This window comes from Macrotis lagotis, chromosome X, assembly GCF_037893015.1.
Source record: "Macrotis lagotis isolate mMagLag1 chromosome X, bilby.v1.9.chrom.fasta, whole genome shotgun sequence".
In the NCBI taxonomy this organism is placed as follows: domain Eukaryota; kingdom Metazoa; phylum Chordata; class Mammalia; order Peramelemorphia; family Peramelidae; genus Macrotis; species Macrotis lagotis.
Genome location: NC_133666.1, coordinates 125,707,588 through 125,731,441, shown reverse-complemented (window position 1 = coordinate 125,731,441; position 23,854 = coordinate 125,707,588). Strand labels below are relative to the sequence as shown.

The 23,854-nt window shown below is 36.1% G+C and overlaps 1 protein-coding gene across 1 annotated transcript; it reads right to left on the bottom strand.

Moving 5' to 3' along the window:
* Positions 1-1,779: 1,779 nt before the first annotated feature.
* Positions 1,780-19,604, bottom strand: KDELR2 (KDEL endoplasmic reticulum protein retention receptor 2). The gene is made up of 5 exons (XM_074208113.1): positions 19,313-19,604; positions 7,422-7,522; positions 3,986-4,144; positions 2,740-2,992; positions 1,780-1,991 (listed from the first exon to the last, which is right to left on the bottom strand). Exons 1-5 carry the CDS (start codon positions 19,401-19,403, stop codon positions 1,957-1,959), a joined length of 639 nt encoding a protein of 212 aa, XP_074064214.1. The 5' UTR covers positions 19,404-19,604; the 3' UTR covers positions 1,780-1,956.
* Between the last annotated feature and the right edge of the window lie 4,250 nt (positions 19,605-23,854).

The following is a 23,854-nucleotide window of genomic DNA, read 5'->3' as shown; positions in this document are numbered from 1 at the left end:
TAATAAATCACAAAATTGGAATTTTTTCAAAATAAGTTCATTTACTAATTAGTTTCAAATCTTTTTATTTTTGCTTATTTCCATTTCTTTTTTTTACTTCAACAGAAGAAAATAGATGCAATCTTTTATAATTATGGACATTCTGTCAAATATATATCATATTCTTCCACTTCTTTCCTATCTTCTCAGAATCACTCCAAGGAAGATGGAAATAGAAACATAGGAGGAAAAAAAAAAGCTGGAATCAAGAAAAAAGAGGAACTGGCATACAAAAGGGGACAATGCAGGGAAAGGGACCGGGGAAAAAAAACCATGGAGGAGCAAAAAGGTATGAGATTCATAATTAAGCAGTTGCCCTGCTAGTTTATTGACACTAAAAGGGTTACTCTGCAAAAGTAAAACCCATTCAGCACATTCCCCTAAATAATTTTAGTGCAGAAGGCAAGACTATATCCTTCTTGTTACTGTTAGTATTCAATATTTTAACATTTGTGATGCATCACATAAAAACCTAACATCAACTTTTACATAACTCAAAATGAAGCAATGTCAAAATATAACAGCAAATAAGAAGGAAAGAAATCTTGGATTTTTACAAAATAGAAAAAGCAAGTATAATAATTAAATGGACTTTTAAGTGTTTACATCATGAAAGCTTTTGTTGCAAATTTTAAAATTTAAGTTTAAAACAAAACTCATATAAACAGGATACGTCATAAGTTTAATTCATAGACAAAGACAGATTATTCTAAGTTTCATAAAATGTTTATTTTGGATGGTAACACAGGATAAATCATGCAACAGCTCAGTAAAAAAAAGTCATTAAAGAATATAAAGAATGATAATTGATGCTGTCAATTTAAAAACACAACTGTAAATCGTAACTAATCCCCCAAAAGTGACATCAAATGAATCTGAGTATGGACATTACTTGTGAAAGTATTCATTTTTGAATACTTGTTGATTTTTGCTTTTTTATAAACATGGAGAGCATTTAAAATGGGCTGCCTGTGGATTATTGCAATCAACAACTTATAGCCCATTATATAGAGGTGCAATAACAAAGTTTAGGAGGATTCTATATTCAATATAATTAATATGCCTCCTATTCCAACCCACTAAGTGAAGAACAGAAATAAGTATCACAAATCAAATAATTAAGAACCACAGCCCATTTAAATCTAGGGACTGAATATTCTTTTCTCATCAAAACAGCCCTCCAAATGAAATTTAAATAAGGATAGAAGGCATGTGCCTTTGATGGTCTTAATACTAGATTGTTCTCTCTAATCACAACCTAAAAATCTTTTTTTTGGTAATGAAAAATATAGATCTAAAAGATAAATCATTCCTGTCAACTTTAAATGGTATAGTTGTGATTTCCAAGGGTCATTTCCATATTAGATGGTAATAGATAATGAACATAACACTTCACACTTCCCATGTGGTGTCTCAGACTTCAATTAACAAATATAATTCATCTTTTGGCAAAAAAATAAATATAGTGGAATGCAAATGGAATTGAAGGAAAAATATATGATCTACCAACTGCCAAATAGCACAATTTCATTGTAGACACAAAGTTAGCAATTTCAAAGAATTCTTGAAAATAAAAAAGTTTGCACTTATTCCTGGTTGTAAACAACCTCACAAAAAAAACCTCACTTTTGGAACTACCCCAATTGAAACTACACACTGAATTTATTAATACAGCATTAAGTTTCTTTATGTAAAAAAATCTTTGTACATAGTAATAAAAAAAAGATAAGGCAAGATGCATAAAACAGAAATCCGCTGGTTTACTTTCCTCTGTATTCTTACAGAGCCGCTGATGACTATCTGCAATAAAAAAGTTGAGTTTCTGATTTTCTGTCTCAAGCATCTTATGCCTTTTTTTGTGATAAGAATTCTGTCCAAACATCCTGAAGGACAGATGCTGGCGATGGTCTTTGGCACTTACGCTGGCAAACTGAGCTTCTTTCCCTTGAGTACTAAGAAGAGAGAGAAGAAAAAAGAAATAATAAGAACACATTACAACATTGAGATGATATCATTCTCTAATTTCATCTCTCTTTTCATTCCTTAATATTTGAGAATGTATCACATATTGATTACACCTAATAGAGCGAAAGGCAGAAAAACAGGCTGATTACAAGTGAAAAGTAAAGTCAATTAACTTTTGACTATCAGAGTATGAAATAAGAACTATCTGGCTACACACCGACTCTGCATAACAGTCTTCTTTTGTTCAAAATAACTTATTTTTTTTTTTTATCATATGTCAATTTTCAGAAGGATTGGAATCCTATTTAAAATCTAATAGACTGATTCACCAAAAATACTCTCTCTTTCAAACTAGCCCAAAACTTGTCCAGCTTTGTGAATTTACAAGCATTCAGAGTGAGATTATCTGTTAGAGATACTAAACAATCCTATTCCAAAAGGAGAGAATCAAATCTGTGATCTCAATGAGGTAGGAACTACTGAGGAGGAAACTTTTGCCTACTAATTCAGATCAGCAAGTTTTTTGCACATTGTTGTCTTAGAGATGTCTCAGGTTCTGAGAGGTTAAATGACTTCAGAGGGTCACAAAGTCAGTAGGTTTCAGAAATGCAAAATGAATCCAGGTTTTCCCCAAGAGGATAGTCCATTGTTCCATCCATAAGCTAAACCTTATTCCCTCAGAATGCATTTATAAATAAGGTTTAAATACCCTATGAGATGCTCCACAAGTCTTACCTTTTGTAACATACAAATAGAAGAAGTCACAGTAGAGAATAGTTTGGACCACGCCAGCAACAACTGCTATGAGATCGAAGAAACCCTCAAAATAGTAACGCCAAATCCAATTAATTAGATACAAGGCACGGTATAGACCAAGGAAGAAAAGATAATGAGTGGTGATGGTCTCAGCTTCCCCAGTTTTGCTGATCATAAAAAGTTGTGGGAGGATGGCAACTGATTCAAGGTAGATTGAGAAGGTCCACAAGATCTGTAAAATAAGTTAGGCAGCTACAGTTAGTAGATGAATTAATACCACCAAACAGGAAAGGTACCCATGGTTTTTATAAATTTCTGTCCCAAAGGAAGAATTACAATAATCCAACTACTTTTCTTTGGACTAAATGCTCTATCTTCTTAAAAGAAACACAACAATTTTCTTTTCTTAATGGATCTGTTGGAGGAAGTCAGTCCTTTATGTAAGCAATATGAAATTTGTTAATGGCTTCCCCTATTCTTGATCACATTGTCTCTAAAACTTCTCTCATGACTTTTCCACAAGAATCTGCCCAGATTTTCTTTTTTTAACCAAGACAACCCAAATTCATTATCTTTTTTTAATCTTTAAGATTAAAAAACTGGTATAATTCTCTTACATGAATTTTATGCACAAAAATATGGTATTTCATATACCATGACAATCAAAAAGTCTTAATACTGTTCTTAAACTATTAACAGAATCAAAGTTCATATCAAACAATGGAAGTCTAGCAATATAAAAAATTCTAATACTTTGAACAGGTAGAAAAAAAGGATGACTGATTTACAGAATATCAGCATGCAGGATTAACTGTATTAAAGGATGGCATTAGATGATTGGTAAGAGACTGTGACTTTCAAGTAGTAACCAAGTGTGTATTATATCACAATAAGTGGCATATGAGTCAAGATAATGAGATTCTGTTTTTGTTCTCTTTATAAAAGAAAACAAAGGAATTTTTCTTCTTAAATCTTTGTTGCAATAGAAGACTGGCTGAATAAAGGGTAAAGGAAATATATATTCTGAAATTAATAATATAAAACAAAAGGAAGTAATTTAAAGAAAAAAGCAAGATTTATATATTTGAATATAACATATAATCTTATTCAATGACAGATTCTCACAATCAGAGAAAATTATTTGTATCACCTTAAAATCACTCTGCTCTTTAGCCCATCTTCCCTCAGTATTCCTTTCAAAGTCCCCAACCACCTCTTAACTCACCTCAAGTGGAGAGAAATCGTGATTGACTAGAAATGACAGCCCTCCAACAGGGACTACCAGAAACTCTACTCGGAATGTGTCATGGTTTCCATCATATGTAGCCTTGAACTTCATGTAGATTAAGTACACAGTGGCATATGCACAAGCAATGTAGATAAGCTAATAAATACAAAGTAAAAATCAGAAATGTCATTATTTTGTTCTCTAAGTCTCCCAACTCTTCACTTCACAAAATATATGTATAAGGAAATGTATTTTTTTCTTATCATTTGAATCCATAAAATATAAGAAAAAAATTTAAATTGAATTCACTTTAGAAACTATTCTTAAATGAGTAGAAAGTATTTCCTGGCTTGCCCTTTTCTAGGTATGGGTAACAATTTACAAATTAAACTTTATAATATTAAATAATATCCAATAAGATATGGATTCGTTGATAACACCACTCTTTTTCGATGAGAACAGTGATTTGGTAACATTAAATCATATAAGTGAATAGTATGAAATAACTATTGTTGCTCTTAAAGGTATAATTTATGTACACCTCCATACATCTATATAGTTGCCTACTTTTCTGAAAATTCAGTTTGCTTGTTCTCATATATATGCACACACACACACACACACACACACACACACACACAAAAAGTCAAGTATCTGATATTTACCTATTCACTGGAAAAGTTTATTCCTGAAAAGACTGCAAAGCAAATATTGATTCACCAAGAAAACATTAGAGGAGGATATTTTGTAACAACAACTAGCCTTTCACATAGTGAAACATTCAATTAATATAGCTACATATTAAGTTGTATGTGCTAATGAGTAGTTAACATTATTTAAAAAAACTATTAGATTACATATCAAAGAACTATTAAGAACAAGAACATATTAATTTCTTGTCATTTTAGCAGGTTCTCCCCTTGAGTTTATATATGTCAGGCTTAAACAAGAATATATTAAATCTTCCTGTATTAAAATGTTAAGAGGTTAAAAAACAATTCTACTTTATGTATTTAAGTTCAAAATAAATATATCTGGAAATTCTAGAGGTCATCAACTCCCAAATTATTACAGGCTGGGATTATCTACAATAATATTTTTGCTTTATGTTGAAAAGTTATTTGGACCACAGAATAATAATTGAAGGGGGTATATGTCCAATATTTTTTGGTCGGCTGAAATCTGTTTACTTTCTAAAGCTATCAAGAGAAAATGATGAAAATGATTATGTTTATCTTTTAATTTATATTCTTTCTGGGTGGAATGAAACTTTTTTCCCCTTTGTCCTCTATCTGACTGAGGTTTTAGAGAAAGGGAAGGAGTTAAGAAGCCCTCTTGGAAAGAACAAGATATTAAAACTTTACAGAATTATCTTTAATATTCCAACAATATGAGACTTTATCAATGTAAGTGCCCCCTTCTAGAGGGGGATTGTACTTCTCTATGAGTTAGAGTTGCTGCGGTAATGGTGAACTTTTATGAATTTAACTGGGTTGTTCTTGGTTAGACAAGAGACACACAATCTATCACTGGACCTTTACCCAGTCTTTTTTTCCCATTCTGTAGTAGCTATTAGATCTTAGCTTTGTGATTAGCTTTTGAAAAATCTAGGATCACCTGTATTAGGTTCACTGAATTTCTCACATGAGGCATGTTAAAATAAGGCCTCATATAAAAAATTCAGTGAACCTAACTTTTAATATTTTTAAATACTAAGAACAAATTCAAATTTCTCTTACTTACAAAATAAAATATACTCAAATTGGTTAAGCCGGACAAAAATTTGACTATTCTGTGATTTAAATTTGGGACAACATAGGCAGGGCAGAATAAACAATACGATTATACTAGGAAATAATAGCATGTGGCAGAAAAAGTGCTAGACTAGAGAGTCAAGAGAAACCTGAATTTGAATCCTACCTCCAAGTGACTTTAACTTTTTTTTTTTGCAAGGCAATGGGGTTAAGCGGCTTGCCCAAGGCCACACAGCTAGGTAATTATTAAGTGTCTGAGGTCAGACTTGAACTCAGGTAGTCCTGACTCCAAGGCCGGTGCTCTAACCATTGCGCCACCTAGCTGCCCCTATTTTTAAAGTTCTTAGGTAACTTTTTATAAAATGGGGACCATCATAATTTGTTCTTACTTTGAAGGATGTATATACAAACAAAAAAAAATGTATGCAAAGCACTGTAAACCTTGAAATGAAATATAAATATCAACTACTGTTAGTTATTTTTTAAAAAAATTATTATGGTGTTCATTTTTTTTTTTTTTGCAAGGCAGTGGGGTTAAGTTGCTTGCCCAAGGCCACACAGCTAGGTAATTATTAAGTGTCTGAGGCCTGATTTGAACTCAGTTATGTACTCCTGACTCCAGGGACAGTGCGCTATCCATTGTGCAACCTAGCTGCCCCATATTATGGTGTTTAAAATGGAACTACACTACCTAAGGAACTACATGAGAATTTTTGTATACTAGGCAACAACAAATGGCAGACTGGAAGAGGCAGGCCACTGGTGTTGTCTGGATGGAAATATAAACCACTAGCATAAGATTATGAATTCTGGTATCTGGTGGATCTGTTCTCTTATTCTATTGAAAGATGGCAATTCCAAATGACTGAGCATGGCATGGGGATAGTAAGCTTTTTCAGTCATAAAAGCACTGACCACAGTTATCTGGAGTTTCTAATATAAGTTTATTAAGAGCCAAAAGCTTTAGCGAATAGAAAAAATAAAACTATGTCTTACTTGATGTACTGATATTTACACAGTATTCATTTTACTCTTTTGAATTCCTTATATTCTTTGGATGGGAATTAGAATCTTATTTTTTTCTATCAAAGAGAATTTTAATTTAAACTAGTATCTTTGGCACAAAAATAATCTAATCCATATTCATGTAAACCTGCAAAGAATTTATATTTAGAAAGTCAACCTATAGATTTTTTTGAAAGGAAAGAAGTCACTGACAGTAGGATTATATAAATTAATGGTTAAGAATTAACAAATCACAGATAATTAAAATTTATTTTACATATGCTGCAAACCTTGCAATGCTAAACCATGGCAGTCAAACTTGGGGGAAAAAAGGGCAACTTGAAACTTAAAAAAGGTGTATAATCTTTTGAAAACTGGAATGGAAAAGTTCAATTCATTTTAACTATTGCCTAGTTTCTCTGAAATAGAAATCCAATATCTATAATAAGTATATCAGTTTCCAGTTATATTTTGTCCAAGTAATGAAAACATATCTAAGTATGGCCATATGCTTGTAGCTTTTTTCCTAAACAGACAATTAACAACATACATTTATATAAATACAGTTTACAAAAATATTTTCTTCTCAACTACCCCATTAGGTAGACAATAGAGTTAAACAAAAAATACAAAAAGTTATGGTTGCAATAAGCATTATTACTGGCATATTATACCTTCATAGATGTATTATACAGTGAAATAAATGAAGTGAAGAGATCCAGGTAACGTGTAGTGAAGACAAGTGCAAATAGAAGCTGGCTCTTCCCAGAAATACCTAAAGAAGTAGAAGGAAGTATTATTATAAGAATACACAGGCTTTAAAATATCTTCAGGTGAAACTGAGGTGGTTTTGCATAAGAACAGAAACAAAAAAACTGAATTTACTGGTATTAAGTGACATTCCCGAGTATAAAAAATATACAAAGAAAAATGACTTAAAAAACCCCTGACATACTAGAACATGTGTATAGATGGGAGGAGGGAGAAGAGAATGTGCATTTATAAATAGAATCTACTTTATGCCAGGCACTATGCTGAGCAGTTCACTACCATATTATCCCCATTTTACAGTTTAGGAAACTGAGGCAAAGAGAGGTTCCTAAGGATCATACAGTATCTGTGTGAGGCTAATTTGAACTCGGGACTCCCTGACTTCAGAATCAGTTTTTTATCCACTGTCTCACTTAGCTTGTGTTTGATATAATACTATAACTCCAAATGAGAATCTGCTTCTTCAAACAAGTCAAAATAGGAAATGATATACTTATTTCAAATAATGCTTTCATTATTTTGGGGGGCAGCTAGGTGGAGCAGTAGATAGAGCACCGGCCCTGGAGTCAGGAGTACCTGAGTTCAAATCCGGCCTCAGACACTTAATAATTACCTAGCCGTGTGGCCTTGGGCAAGCCACTTAACCCCACTGCCTTGCAAAAAAAAAAAAAAAAAAAAAAAAGAATATTTTTGGATATTTTCTTTTGTAATGATAGCAAATTTTGCTCCTAAAAGCTAAATTTTATTTTCAGAACAAGAAATCAACTGGAATCAAGTTTGATAAATGAGGAAGATAAAAAAAGAAAAATGAGATGTGATTTTAAAATAGAGTAAAGTTAAATTCTGCTTTTTGTTCCTATCTCCAGAACCCTAGTGATCATCTTATAGTCCTATTGAGCCAAAGAGACTGTTAGACATTAGAAACAGCAAGATCTAAGTGATAACCAGGTAAGCCAGAAAGGCAGCATTATATAGCGGGGAGAAAGTAGGCCTCAAGTTAGAAAGACACGGGATCAAGTTCACCTTCTGACATATATTGGCTATGGGATCCTACTAGGCAAATCATTTAATCTCTTAAATCTCACCTAGGTATGGGGCAGCTAGGGTGGCACAGTGGCTAGATCACTGGCCCTGGAGTCAAGAAGACCTGAGTTCAAATCTAAGCTCAGACACTTAATAATTGTCTAGCTGTGTGACCTTGGGCAAATTACTTAACCCCATTGCCTTAAATAAACATCTCACCTAGATAGCTCTCTAAGACTTTAAATTGCAGGGCAGTTGTGTGGCTGCCATGGTAGACAAAGAGTTCTCAGAGAGAGTTCCCTATAACAACGTAATGCCAGGCCAAGTAAAAAGAAGGAACAGTGTTATTCAGAACTGAAGGGTAGTAGTTGTGTCAATTACCTAAGCTGCTTGCTAAAACAAGGTTTGCGATATGAAAATAGTACATCCTTTATATTGGTGGTAACTTCAGAATAAGCATGGTGGAAGGAAAGAATATCAGACTTGATATCAGGAAACTCAAGCATGAATGCTATCTGAAGCTTTCACTAGTTATTATGATCCTGGACAAATTATCTCAGAATGTTTCCTTCTGCAAAATGAAGATGTTTGCTGTCCCTACCAAAGAGAACTATTGTGAGAAGAGCCCATAACATACCTTGACTGCTTTGTAAATGTAAGATATTAGCAGTTCATTATGATCATTAGACACCTATAATTTGACATTTATGTGACAAAGAAAATTACATGTAAAATCCTAGTATAAATGTAATAGGACATCCAAACAATCTATTGTAGGAGCACCTAGGTGTCACAGTGAATAGAGCACCGGCCATGGAGTCAGGAGCACCTGAGTTCAAATCTGGCCTCAGACACTTAATAATTACCTAGCTGTGTGTGGCCTTGGGCAAGCCACTTAACCCCATTGCCTTGCCAAAAAAAAAACCAAACAAAAAACAACCAAACAATTCTATTGTAGAGTAGTATTAGAAAAAGCACAATACTAGAGCTACCTCATTTACAAGAATCATTTATTGGAGAATCAGAACAAAAAGGAAACTTAGAAATCAAGAAATCATTTCCCTTATTTTATGGAGAAAGAAGTTAAAACAGAGAAGCTTGACTTGTACAACTCAATGACATATTTGGTTTTATTTCCTTGATACTACATTCTTTTCCTTTTTTTTATTTTTATTTTTTTAAGTTTTTGCAAGGCAATGGGGTTAAGTGGCTTGCATACGGCTAGGTAATTATTAAGTGTCTGAGACCGAATTTGAACTCAGGTCCTCCTGACTCCAGGGCTGGTGCTCTATCCACTGCACCACCTAGCTGCCCCCCACATTCTTTTTCAAACCTCAGAAACCAATAATGAAAAGATCAATGCCCAGTCTCCAGTGAATTGGCACATGTTTATTTTATAAGTGAGGAAAAGGAGATATTTCTACCCAGTCCATTATTTTCCTTTCTCCCTTCAAAGGAACCAATTGAATGTATCAATTGATGTGCTAAGGCCTAGGGAGTCAGAAAATATTGCCTACGCTACATGATAAATATTATCAACATATGAAGCTTTGACATAAATACAATACTATCATTATGTTTTAGATTTCTCTATATATATAAATAATCTTCACTGGACATTATTTATTGATTCCTTAGTAAAGGGCACTGCTAACAAGTATTTTGGATACCACTTCCTAACAATAAAACCATTTTGCACATTGTCATTTTTTTTCATAAGGGATTTAGAAATTCAGTTATTTCCTTCCTTGGTAAAAAAAAAAATAAGTCACAAAGTTTGAAACTGGCAGCTGAAGAGAAAAGACAAAGCAACTAACTGAATTGTTAGTCACAGAATGACTAAGAACAGGAGAAAGCTAAAATTCCCTGTCCCATCCCCCCAAACATCAAATCATTGCTTTATCTCAAGTCTAGAATTGAATTCCAGTCATTAAACTTTTTTCATCTGATGAATTTCCTACTTTCTTTCTAGGGTCAACTCAGGTGACATTTAAATATTCCTGTCCTATCCAATAATTTTTTTCCTTCCTCAAATTTCTCATTCAATAAACATTTTTAAAGTTTAAAGGTATGGTGCTAGGCAGTGGGGACATCAAGAGAAAATGAAATAGACCTTGCCCTCAGAAAGCTTACACAGTATTTGTGAGAACCTAGAAAATTAACTACAGAATAATCTTTATGAAGGGCAGTCTGTTAACAACAGAATAGAGAGCAAAAATTCAGAATGAAAGCATCTGAGAGCAGGAGAAAGAAAAATGTAATATTTACCACTCATTTACTTTAAAAAATTACATGGTTTATTAAAAGCTATAGTTGCTTAATAATTATTTACATCTAAACTAATTATAACACATAAAGTATTAGATGATTCTTTTTCAATTTCTCTTCAATCCTATTCACAATCCTTTGTTTACTGATTCTCATTTATTTTTTCCTTCTATCAGGCAGCTGGATGGTGAAGTAGATAGTGTACATCCCAGAGTCAGGAGGATATGAGTTCAAATCCAGACCCAGACACTTAACATTCACTAGCTATGTGACTTGGACAAGTCACTTAACCTTGATTGCTTCTCATCCCAAGTCATCTCCAGTTATCCTGATTCATATTGGTCACTGGACCCAGGTGGCTCTGGAGGAAAATGAGCACCTCTTTCAAATCCAATTTACATGCATATCATGGCTTCACCTCCCTGATTCCAAGGTCTTCATTGAAAACAAAGGACAGGGGGCCATGGAGTCAGGAGTACATGAGTTCAAATCTGGCTTCAGACACAATTCCCTAGCTGTGTGGCCTTGGGCAAGCCACTTAACCCATTAGCCTTGCAAAAAAAAAAAGGAAACAAAGAAAAGAAAGGCCACACAGCTAGGTAATTACTAAGTGTCTGAGGGCGGATTTGAACTCCTCACTCCATGGCCAGTGCTCTATCCACTGCGCCACCTAGCCAAGCCACCCCAAAACATCATTTTCTAGAGAAAACAACGTCAAATTACTTCTGAAAAAAGTACCAGTTGTACTCTTATATTTTGTGTGGGTTTTTTTTTAGTTTTTTTTGCAAGGCAAATGGAGTTAAGTGGCTTGCCCAAGGCCACGCAGCTAGGTAATTATTAAGTGTCTGAGACCGGATTTGAACCCAGGTACTCCTGACTCCAGGGACAGTGCTTTATCCACTGCGCCACCTAGCCGCCCCTGTTTTGCATGTTTTTAACAACTATCAGCGGATCATGAAAGTAGTTTCCTTACTTTCTGAGGCAAAGAATTAATAAGAAGCTAGAGTGGAGCTGCTAGAATATAGAAGAAGGAACTAATTGTGGTAGTAGCAGTAATAGTGATGATATGATTAAATAATGACTGGGAAGAGGTAGATTCTGCAATAGGTAATGTTCTCTAAGGAGCTCATAAAACAATAGAAAATTTTGTTTGGATTTCATCATCTGCCCAAAATACTAAATGGGTGATGGCTAACAGTAAATTTTTCATTAAAAAAAAAAAGCAGTCATAACAAGCCTAGGACATAACTGAGATTCTTTGGAAGGATACCATCAAAGAACCTCTCTCTAGAGAATGAATGTATCAGGTTAGAGTAGTTCCTAATAAAAGTTTTCTATCAATGAGACATGCCAAAGATAACAGAAAATAATTATAATTTCATACAAACCACGAAAATTTAGTAGATAAAATTAAACTAAACTTCCTGTTTACAATGTTTATGTGAACTTTAATTCATTTTCCATATTAAGGTGCAATTATCTTGTCAAATCTAAATCAATTTTGAAACTTAAAAAACCAGTATTCTTTTTTGAGGTCAAGTCTAATTCAGCAGTACTACTTTGGCTATGTTTTCTACATTAAATTATGTTCCCAATATGACAGGTAGAACATAAGATTATCATATCTTCAGAACATGAATAACATCCTTTATATAACAGTAAGGAAACTAGTTTCCATAACAATACTTGTACTTTGAACGTTAAGTATAGAAAATGTTTACGTTATTTATTAACTTATGGTATGCTGTACAGGCTAAAATTGATGATTTGTTCAATCTCATGTGTTGGTGGTCTGACAGCAACTCCAAAGGGCATTATCCTTAATAGCAATCACAAAATATTCAGCAAATTTATAATTGTGATGAAAATACCCAGAGAAATCATTACTCCAAAATAGAGAAAGAAGGTACAAAAGCTAGGGAAAAGGATTTCTTCTCTGAAAAGTTTACCATTTATTTAGGACCATTTATATGGGAATCAATTTGCAGACCAAACCACTCTCGTTCTAAGCAGTAACTGAATGGGATTCTAACTAATTTTAGCATGACCCATATGGGAAAGGTAATGAATAACAGCTACAAGGCTGGAGTGGGCATTTGACTGATAAACTTCAAGCTATTGCAATGTCTTTTACCAATATGGAAAAAGTTTAATTAAGGGTAAAATATCCAGAGGATTATAAAAAAGAAGCTATAGAGTACACGATAAAAGCGGCTACTCCACATATCTTCTATGACTCTAACAGTAATAGTTTTCATCAAAGATCCTTACTTGATTTAGAATATTACAAATCAACATTATTGATATTATATTTTTATTTATTTCCCAAGTATCTTTTAATCTGGTTCAGGCTAGATGGAGATGATCCTCTAGTTTACATAATAGAAGTTCAGTGCCACAGCTACATTTTTTACATACATGACAATACTGGAAGCATAGTACAATTTGAAGAAAACTATATTGGAAAACAGTGTTTCAGGACCAAGAAATAAAACAAACCAAAGGCCTATGACTACTCAAGAAAGCTCTTTCTAAAAACATTATGCCAGGGCGACTTGGTGGTGTAATGGGGTGGCTAGGTGGCGCAGTGGATAAAGCACCGGCCCTGGAGTCAGGAGGACCTGGGTTCAAATCTGGTCTCAGACACTTAATAATTACCTAGCTGCATGGCCTTGGGCAAGCCACTTAACCCCACTTGCCTTGCAAAAAAAAAGAAAGAAAGAAAGAAAGAAAGAAAAGAAACAGTGGGCAGAGAGTTAAACTTAAGAGTTAGTTGATTTAATTTTAAATCTTGATGCATACAAACTGTATAATCCTAATCAAGTTACTATCAGTAAAATATTCAATATGTTGCTTTTTTTTTAAAGAAGACCACAACATCAGGAAGGTGATGCCATGACAAACATGTGAACTGGAACTGAGTGGGAGGGGACTGTGCTAAGTCACCAGTCTCACTTTCTCCACCAGAGCCATCTGAGTCCAGTGGCTTGGATTCGAGGCAATCAGTTAAGTAAAATGCCTTGCCCAGTCACACAGCTATTAAGAGTCAAATGTCTGAGGCTGGATTCAAACTATCCTCCCGACTACAAGGCCAGTGCTCTATCTACTACGCCATCTAACTGCCCTATCATTAAAAATGCGGATATTAAGAACATCTACCTACTTCGGTGTTTTTGTGAGGATTAAACAACATATGTAAGGCATTTTGTAAACCTTAAAACACTATATAGTGTTATTATTTATTTTTCGATTTTCTTACTTAGAGGTTTAGGCACAGTATGCATACAGATATCCTGCAAGGTGGAACGAGATAAGGAAAAAAGGGATAAAAACTTTTCTAAGAAAAGCTGCCAAGGCTCTAAATCAATGAGAGAAACATATTAAAATGTTTCACCTCATACCCATCAAACTGCCAAAGATGACAAAAGATAGAAATGGTTAATCTTGGAGGGGCTGTAAGAAGACAGATATGAATTTTAAAAAAAATAAACAAATAAATAAAAGACAGAACCAGAAGAATTACTAGGACCACCATATACATAAGAAACTTCAGTAAAAAAAAAAAAAGTTTGAGCTCTCGCTACTATACCACACATCTTTCTTAAATCTGGAGCCTCAGAGCACTACCAAATCTACCTAGAAATGAAAGTAAATTTTAACCAGAGATTTCATGCTTTGTTATGAATTCTTTCTAATAACAGGTCAGAAAGGTACCTCCTCCTATGCTCAGCTAAACTGTTTTTTAATGTGAATTTTACACAAAGATTGCTTGGGAGTACAAAATATATGACAAAGTCTTTCATGTTAATCTTGTGAAAACACGGAGAAGAGATATTGGACAAAAATATAAGATTTGGAATTGGTTAAATGACTGGACCCAAAAAGCAGTCATTCATTAAGGGTTTCATGTCAAGCTTCAAGAAACTTTAGATAACACTGGAGGAATCTATATTTGTCTATGTAGTTTAACATTTTAATGAATGACTTAAACACACTGATGGCATATTCATCTAATTTAGAGAACATGAAATCAGGAGGGATTAGCCCACTATGGATGACAATTCAATATCTTGACTAGTTAGAACCACAGGATAAATTTAATAACATGATAGGAATAAATTTAAAGTATGACCTTTTAGGTTCAAAAAACTATTCCTGGGGCAGCTAGGTAGCACAGTGGGTGGAGTACCAGCCCTGGAGTCAGGAGGACCTGAGTTCAAATCCAGCTGAATTTTTTTAAAAATCTATTCCTAAGTATAGGATGAAGGAAGTATGATTAGAGATCAGTTTAGCAAAGTGGAATGGAAAACAGCCAATCTCAAAGTAATGAGGACCTGGGTTCAAGTGACACTTTTTGAATACAGACTTGCCTATGTGGATCTGGTCAAGTCACTTAATTTTTCAGGATTCTAGGGCAGAGGTGTCAAATTTTGAGGTTTAGAAGCAGATGAAAAAGTAACTGGAAAAATGCAATATAGGTAATGTTAATTTGTGTTTTTTTTTAAATCAATATGAAAACTCCAGGGATCTTTTATTGTAAATTGCTAAGAAAAGTGCTAACCAAAATTATTAAGGGAATTTCCTTATGGAGAAAGAAGTGGCCTTTTGATAGATTCAGTCTCCAGGGCAATCTTGGAGTCTTGGTAGACTTCAAGTTTAATATGACCTAAGAAAATTAATACAATCCTCTGCTCAGTGAGAACATATCTGGAATGAATTCAGTTCTGAACATTTTAGAAAGGACATTGATAAGATTCTAGGAGAGGGCAGCCACATGGTACATGAGGAACTGCCGAAAGAACTGGGAATGTTTAACTAAAAAAATAGATATTGGTTTTAAAAACTTTTTTAATCTTCACTTAAGGAAAAACTGCCTAATGACTAGTTATCCAAGAAATGAATATGCTATCTTGGAAGCTAACTCCAAATAACACTGGGCATCTTCAAAGCAAAAGCTGGGTGACTACTTGTGTATATTGTACAAATTTTTCTGGTTCAGGTATAGGTTGGACTAGATGATCTCTGGGGTCTCATCCAACTCTGATATTCTGTGAGATAATACAAGAATCAAGACTGACTCCTAAAATTGCACACCTCAATCCATAGAAGCTCAGGTACATTATAGAAAATAAGTCTCAACCATCTGTCATTAAATGGACACAGATTGATAGAACAGGTTAACATCTCAAAGATATTTCAATGACCTATGTTCATTTATTATAAGCCCTTTAACACATAATAAATTTAAATTCAACATTTTGAGATACTAAAATTTTATAATAATGATGAACTTTTGCTTCCATTTTTAATAGAGCAATGATAGGCACACCCACAAGGAAAAAAAAGCAAAAAAGAAAACAGTATCAACAGTAGTAGGGCTGTTTATGAAAGAAAAATAAAGAAAGGTTTAGTTTACTCTAACACTTGTGAAAGCAGTACTTTTTTTTATAGTACTTGTGAAAATAGTGGTTTTTGAAGCAACCAGAGTAGCTAATTCATGTCTAGCATTGAGAAAATGCCAGAATTCCAACATGAGCCTGGACATCAGAACTTTTAGAGAACCAAAATGCATAACTGTCTTTACTGAAAAATATACTGTGTAAAATACTTATACTTTTAAAGAGAACCTAAACAATTTTTAAACTTTCATAATTAGGATAACAAAAAATAGCAATTCAACTTTTTGTTCACAAAATAAACCCTGTAACATAATTTGATATTTTTAAATCAACCAAAAAACACACAATAAGGAACTAAAATGATCTGAAGACTATGATGCTTCATGTGAGAATCCCTATTACAACTTGAGTCTTTAAAAATGATTACTAGAAAATGGCTTAGTTCTTAACACTGTTATTTACTGACAAAAACAACAAAAAACATTCACTTAATTCTTTCCCCTTCTGACTAACCTAGCAGTTGCTAAAATATATGACATTTTCCTAAATTTCCCAACCCTTTAAATGAACACTGAACACTAGGAGGAAGGGGGGAAAAATATCTGAATCTTTTAAACCAATACAAGGTTTCTTTAAAAACTATAAAGTAGCTTCAAATTTCTTGACCCCTGTAATTCTTCTATGCCAAAAGCTCCTGCTTTATTATTTTTTTAATCTAACATTCACATTCACAAATAAGCCCCCATTATTTATGAAATATACTAACTTCAAAGACTCTTCTGTATTTTGGGGGAACCTAAAGTGTGTGAGAGTTAATGACAAGGGTCCAATTTTCAAATGAAACAGAAGGCTAACTCTACACTTTATGGATCAACAAAAATGAACTAAGCAAAATCTCTTAAGGTCTAATGCTTAAGCTAACATTTTTATGACTCAAAAGGAATTATACCAATGTATTAATTTAAACATTAAGAGTCATTATAGGGGCAGCTAGGTGTTATAGTGAAAAGAGCATGGGCCCTAGAGTCAGGAGGACTTGAGTTCAAATCCTACCTCAGACACTTAATAATTACCTAGCTGTGTGACCTTGGGGCAAGTCACTTAACCCCACTGCCTTGTAAAAAAAAACTTAAACAAAACCAAAACAAAACCAGAGTCATTATGGATAGCCTAATATTCTGGATAACTGAAACCAGGAAAACTTTTTTATTTTAATTATATTGGATGGAAACCTTTCCAAAATTCATTGCAAACTTGCAAGAATTATGTTCAGAATATACCAAATGGGGGTGGCTAGGTGGCACAGTGTATAGAGCACCAGGAGTACCTGGGTTCAAATCCAACCTCAGACACTTAATAATTACCTAGCCAAAAAAAAAACCAAATAAAGCAATCATTTCTTGGTGATTTAAGATTTGTTGCAAATATATATATGTATCCCTCTACTGTGTTACATTAAAATATCTGCTAATTATTGAAGTGTATAACTCCATCTTTCCCTAAATAAAAGGCTCCCCCAACCACTGCAATTTTTCTTGTTTTTTCTCCTTATCAATTTTCAATTATCGCTGCCTTCAATGGACATGATTAATTGAGGAACTGTTTCCTCATTTTTAAATTGTGGCTTCTATTCTTTTGAGAGGCTGGAAATTAGATGAATCTTACTGGAATTATCTATAAATGGAAGTGGTTTTTATATGGTAGTTGAAGGAGCTGTCCTATGAATAAGCTGGACAAATTTTTGTTCATGGACTTTGTAAAATCTATTTTGGTTAGTCATATACTTTTTTTAGTGCATTTCCTGATTCATGACCCTTTTTTATTTGATGAAGATATTCATAGAAGAATTTCAGATGAATGAATTATTAGTGCAGTTGTGGGATTTTTAGAGGGAAAATAAGTTAAAGTGGCTCTTAAAGAAAAGCAGTGGTCCTGAAGATCACATTGAAGTCCACTTTTCATTTCTCATTTAAACTATCCATGTTCAGGAAAAACGATTTCTGAAAACAAAAGTTCAGTATTTGTCAAAAGCTCAGAGACTCTTTTATAACTATGTGCTGATAATTATGTGATACAAAAACACTTTTTTTTTGTAAAAAAAAGCATTTTTTAAAGACAAGGAGAGCCCTTTTCAGTTTCTGGAGCTTAATAGAATTCCAAATTTCCTCTCATCTCAATCAGTATGGCAGGGAATAAGTATTTTCAAAGAATGTCTTCTTCTTCGCAATATTTCCCAAGCTTAAGGTACAAGTTTAGAGACTGGGAGACTTGGAATCAAAAATGACACTAACAGAGCAATATGTACTATTAGTTAAAATATAAAAAGTGGCTTTAATGAAGTTAGTTATTAATGAAGGGCGCATATAAAAATCTAGTTTCATTCATAAAACACAAACAGGGCAGCAGCAAATTCCCTCAGGGTCTGTCGGCTCCCCCACCCACAAAAGCTAACTGGGTCTTTTGGAACACAATCTTCAAGGTTTCTCCCCAGAAATGCTGAAACCTTGTTTATTCGCTTTTGTGTGGGCCCTGCGGACAAGCCCTCCCAGCAGCACCCAGGGAGGGCCCCCCTGCCAGCGCACCTCGGCCGAGCCGCCACGTCACAAGGGCCAGGCGGCGCAGTCGAGCGCCCATCCTCCTTCCAACCCGATTCATTGATTCCCACTTTTCCAACTCAACTAGGGCAGCCCTGGGCGGCTGGAAGGTCCCCGGGGACACGCTCCGCGGTCACTCGCGTGCAGGAGCGCTCGGGGTGGGGGCGGGGCGGCTGCCGAGGTTTCTGCCCGCCGGGGCCTGCAGAGTGCGGGGTCAGCAATACCTGTCACCGCGCGCAGCCTCGGGGTAGGCGAGCCCCGGGTTCGCCGTGCCCGCCCTTCCCTCACAAACTGGCCCCGGCCCCGGCCCGCACCCGGGCCTCTGCCGCTCTCCGACGCTCCTTCCCCCTACAAGCCGGCCCGGGCACCCCGGGGGCGCTCGGGCACCCCGGGGCGCACGGACCCGGCGCTTCCCGCCCCCCGAAGCTGAGCCCGGCGGCCGCGGCCTCGGGGCGCCGCGGCTTTTCCTCGGCCTGGGGCAGGGGCTCCGGGCGGCCGCGGCCTCCTCACCGGCGCACGAGCGGGTCTTCCAGATCTTGAGCAGCAGGATGATGATGGCCGCCAGGTGGGACAGGTCCCCGGTCAGCCGGAAGATGTTCATGGCGGCGGCGGCGGCGGCGGCGGGCACGGCCGGGGCAGGGCTTCGAGCGAGCGCGGCGGCGGCCGGCGACGGGGGACGGGACGCGGCGGCGGCGGCGGCTCAGCTGCCGCCCCTGGAGAGAGCGGCGAAGATGGCGAGAAGAGCGAGCGACGTGGCCCGGGGACGTGGCCGAACAGCCAGCGCCGCGCCCGGTGGCGTCTGGGAAGGGAGAGCCGGCCCCGCCCCGGGCCGCGCCCCCGCCGCCGGCCCCGCCCCGCCCCGCCGCCCGCCACGCCCCTTAAAGGGCCCTCTCCCGTGGAGACCGCACATGCGCGGCGAGCCCGCCGCCTCGCCTCCCCCCTCGGGCTTCTCCCGGATCGCCCACGGCCTTTTTAGGAGGATTTTGAATTCCCTGCATTGTCTTTCCATCCGTTTCAATCCGACGTGATTCGGCCCAGAAATGGGGAGAAATGGGCCCAGAAATGGGGAGAAATGGCCCCAGAACTTTCTCGCTTGTATTCTAGCATGGTGAGAAAGGAGTCTCCAAGGGTGGTTTAGGATTCTAGGCTCCGTGGTAAGCTCCCCGGGGCGGGCGACTTCTCCGGACCTGGCCCTGGGGCGGACACCTACAGGACTGTGGGGCGCGCTACAAAGTGACCCCTCGGCGCTGCCGGCGGTAGCAGCGCAGAAAACACCTATACTTTATATATATGCACAAACATATGTATATAAATATATGTATATATATACATATGTTTGCCTTCTCGAGGGGTAAGGAGGGTCTTAGAGGAAGGGAGAGGATTTGGAATTCAAAACTTTAAAAAAATCAAGGTGAAATAAAGTTGTTTTTTTTTAAAGGAAAAAATAGAACACAGGCAATATTAATTTTAAAAGAAAGCCTGGCATACTTGATATATTGTTTATCTTCTCAATGGATGGGGAGGGTGTGGAGGAAGAGAGAAGATTTGGAATTCAAAACTTTAAAAAAAAATCAATGTTTCTTGCTATCTCTTATACTTTTTGTTTCTTCCTTAAGGATATGATTTCTCTCTCATCACATTCAATTTGGATCGATGCATACCATGGAAACAATGGAAAGACTGACAAATTGCTTTCTGTGGGGGGTGGGGGGAGGGAAGTAAGATTGGGGAAAAATTGTGAAACTCAAATAAAATCTTTAATAATAGAAAACAAAATCAATGTTAAATAGTTTTTTTGTAGAAAAAATAAAATACAGGCAGTATTCATTTTAAAAGGAAGCAAGGAAGCGTGGTGTGCTTGATGTGTCACTTTCTCAATGAGTAGGATGGGTCTAGAGGAAGGGAGAGAATTTGGAATTCAAAACTTTAAAATATCAATATTAAGTAGTATGTTTTAAGAAAAAATAAAATACAGGGAATACTAATTTTAAAAGAAAGTTTGGTATCCTTGATAAATTGCTCACCTCAACGACTAGGAAGGGTCTAGAGGAAGGGAGAGGATTTGGAATTCAAAACTTTAAAAAAAATCAATGTCAAATAAAGTTTTTTTTTATTTTTTTAAATTTATTTTTATTAAAGATATTATTTGAGTTTTACAATTTTCCCCCAATCTTGCTTCCCCCCCCCCACAGAAAGCACTCTGTCAGTCTTTACTTTGTTTCCATGTTGTACCTTGATCCAAATTGGGTGTGATGAGAGAGAAATCATATCCTTAAAGAGAAGCGAAGTCTAGGAGGTAACAAGATCAGACAATAAGATATCTGGTTTTTTTTTCCTAAATTAAGGGGAATAGTCCTTGCACTTTGTTCAAACTCCCCAGCTCCTTATCTGGATACAGATGGTACTCTCCTTTGCAGACAGCCCAGAATTGTCCCTGGTTGTTGCACTGATGGAACAAGCAAGTCCATCAAGGTTGATCATCACTCCCATGTTGCTGTTAGGGTGTACAGTGTTTTTCTGGTTCTGCTCATCTCACTCAGCATCAGTTTATGCAAATCCCTCCAGGTTTCCCTGAAATCCCGTCCCTCCTGGTTTCTAATAGAACAATAGTGTTCCATGACATACATATACCACACTTAGCTAAGCCATTCCCTAGCTGAAGGAGAATTACTTAATTTCCAATTCTTTGCCAGCACAAACAGGGCTGCTATAAATAGTTTTGTACAAGTAATGTTTTTAATCCTTTTTCCTCATCTCTTCAGGGTACAGACCCAGTGTGGTATTGCTGGGTCAAAGGGTATGCACATTTTTGTTGCCCTTTGGGCATAGTTCCAAATAGCTCTCCAGAAGGGTTGGATGAGCTCACAGCTCCACCAACAGTGCAATAGTGTCCCAGATTTCCCACATCCCTTCCAACAATGATCATTATCCTTCCTAGTCGTACTGGCCAATCTGAGAGGTGTGAGGTGGTACCTCAGAGAAGCTTCAATTTGCATTTCTCTAATAATTAATGATTTAGAGCATTTTTTCATATGGCTATGGATTACTTTGATCTCCTCATCTGTAAATTGCCTTTACATATCCTTTGACCATTTGTCAATTGGGGAATGGCTTTTTGTTTTAAAAATATGACTCAGTTCTCTGTATATTTTAGAAATGAGTCCTTTGTCAGAATCATTAGTTGTAAAGATTGTTTCCCAATTTATTACATTTCTTTTGATCTTGGTTACACTGGTTTTATCTGTGCAAAAGCTTTTTAATTTAATGTAATCGAAATCATCTAATTGGTTTTTGGTTATGTTCTCCAATTCTTCCTTAATCATAAACTGTTCCCCTTTCCATAGATCTGACAGGTAGACTAGTCCTTGATCTTCTAATTTGCTTATAGTATTTTTTTTATGTCCATGTCCTGTAACCATTTGGATCTTATCTTGGTAAAGGGTGTGAGGTGTTGGTCTAATCTAAGTTTCTTCCATACTAACTTCCAATTATCCCAGCAATTTTTATCAAAGAGAGAGTTTTTATCCCAATGGCCAGACTCTTTGGGTTTATCAAACAGCATGTTACTATAAATATAAAGTTCTTTTAAAAGAAAAACATAAAATACAGGTAATATTCATTTTAAAAGGAAGCCTGGCATAGAGGACTGGCATTGAGTCAGAAGATCTAGGTCTGAGCTCAACTTCCTAATCAGACCACTGAGTTCAGGGATATATTTCAGATGGTCTGTGAACTTGGGTAGCAGAAAATACATCTGTCCTTTTATTAACTTCAATAAACATTTTTAAGACCCTTTTTATTTGCCAGGCATTGTGCTAAGAGGTAGAGATACAAAGAAAGTTAAAAGATGGTCCCTGCTCTCAAGTAGCCTAAAGGGGAGATACAATATGCTAACAACAAACAGCAAACAAAAAAAAAACTATTTTCTTCAATAAGGGATTTTTAAAAACTCACTCTGAGAAAAGGTCTATGAACTTCACCAGTCCGCCAAAGCAATACATAGCACACAAAAAAGTTAAAAATTCGTTATCTAGATCAACTTTCCTCATTTTTACAATTGAGACAAACTAACAGAGGTCCAGAGTTGTTTAATCACTAGTAGATGTCAAAGGCAGGATTTTACCCCAAACTCTCTAAGTTCACATCCTGTCTCTGGTCACATACTAGCAATGTGCTTCTGTTAGCCCTTCATTGCTAAAGGAGATTCTCTAGGACAGTCATTAAAGATGATTTCTTAGGATTAGAGGTCTAGAGTCAGGAGACCATCACATCCATTCTCTCCATTTTATAGATGCTAAGGTCCAGGGAGGGTAAGTGACTTAAGTGCCCAGTTCTACAAAAGCAGTGTCTGAATGGGGATTTGAATTCAGATTCTCTGGAACTCTAATGATAGTGATCAATCAATTGTACCACAGCTGCATTCCTTATTGTATCAGTGGAGGGAATTTTGATACTTGAATTTTTTTTCAATGTGGATGAAAATTATGGGTCAGGACCTACCTTTATCCCCCAAATCCATTTTTAAAAATCTATTCCTTAAAATATTGTCTGTTTTTTTTCCCTTTTTTTTTTTATGAAAAAACTCCTGAGCACTTAGAGATGGATACGATTTAGCGGTCCTAACATTTGAGAGGACAGATTTCCCTTCCATAATCTAAGAAAAAACAGAATTTTAATGGTGTATATACAACAGAGTACATTTAATTTTTATACATTAACATCAACAAAATATTAATTTTGTATAAACATTTCAATGGTCAATTAATTTTTGAGTGCATCTTACAGAACTGATTTTTAAATATCTACTATATGCAGAGCATTATAGAAGGCACTAGGAGAAAAAAAGTTTAAGATGAAACTGCTTTATCAGAACTTGGTCTAATTGGAGGATTTTAAATAACTACTATTTTCCCCTCAATGAAAGAGGTATGTGGATAATCCTTTGTATATAAACAACTGATGTATTCTCTCTTTCAATGACCAGGAAAATCAAAGACCTGTATATTACACAGGTGACAAAGTGTTCCTTTTCCTACATTTTTCCAATGTAAA

Coding starts and splice junctions, on each gene's coding strand:
- KDELR2 (XM_074208113.1), bottom strand. CDS start 19,403: ATGAACATCTTCCGGCTGACCGGGGACCTGTCCCACCTGGCGGCCATC. Junction 7,523..19,312: donor GAAGACCCGCTCGTGCGCCG/GTGAGGAGGCCG, acceptor CTACTTCTTTAG/GTATTTCTGGGAAGAGCCAG. Junction 2,993..3,985: donor ACGATTTCTCTCCACTTGAG/GTGAGTTAAGAG, acceptor CTTATTTTACAG/ATCTTGTGGACCTTCTCAAT.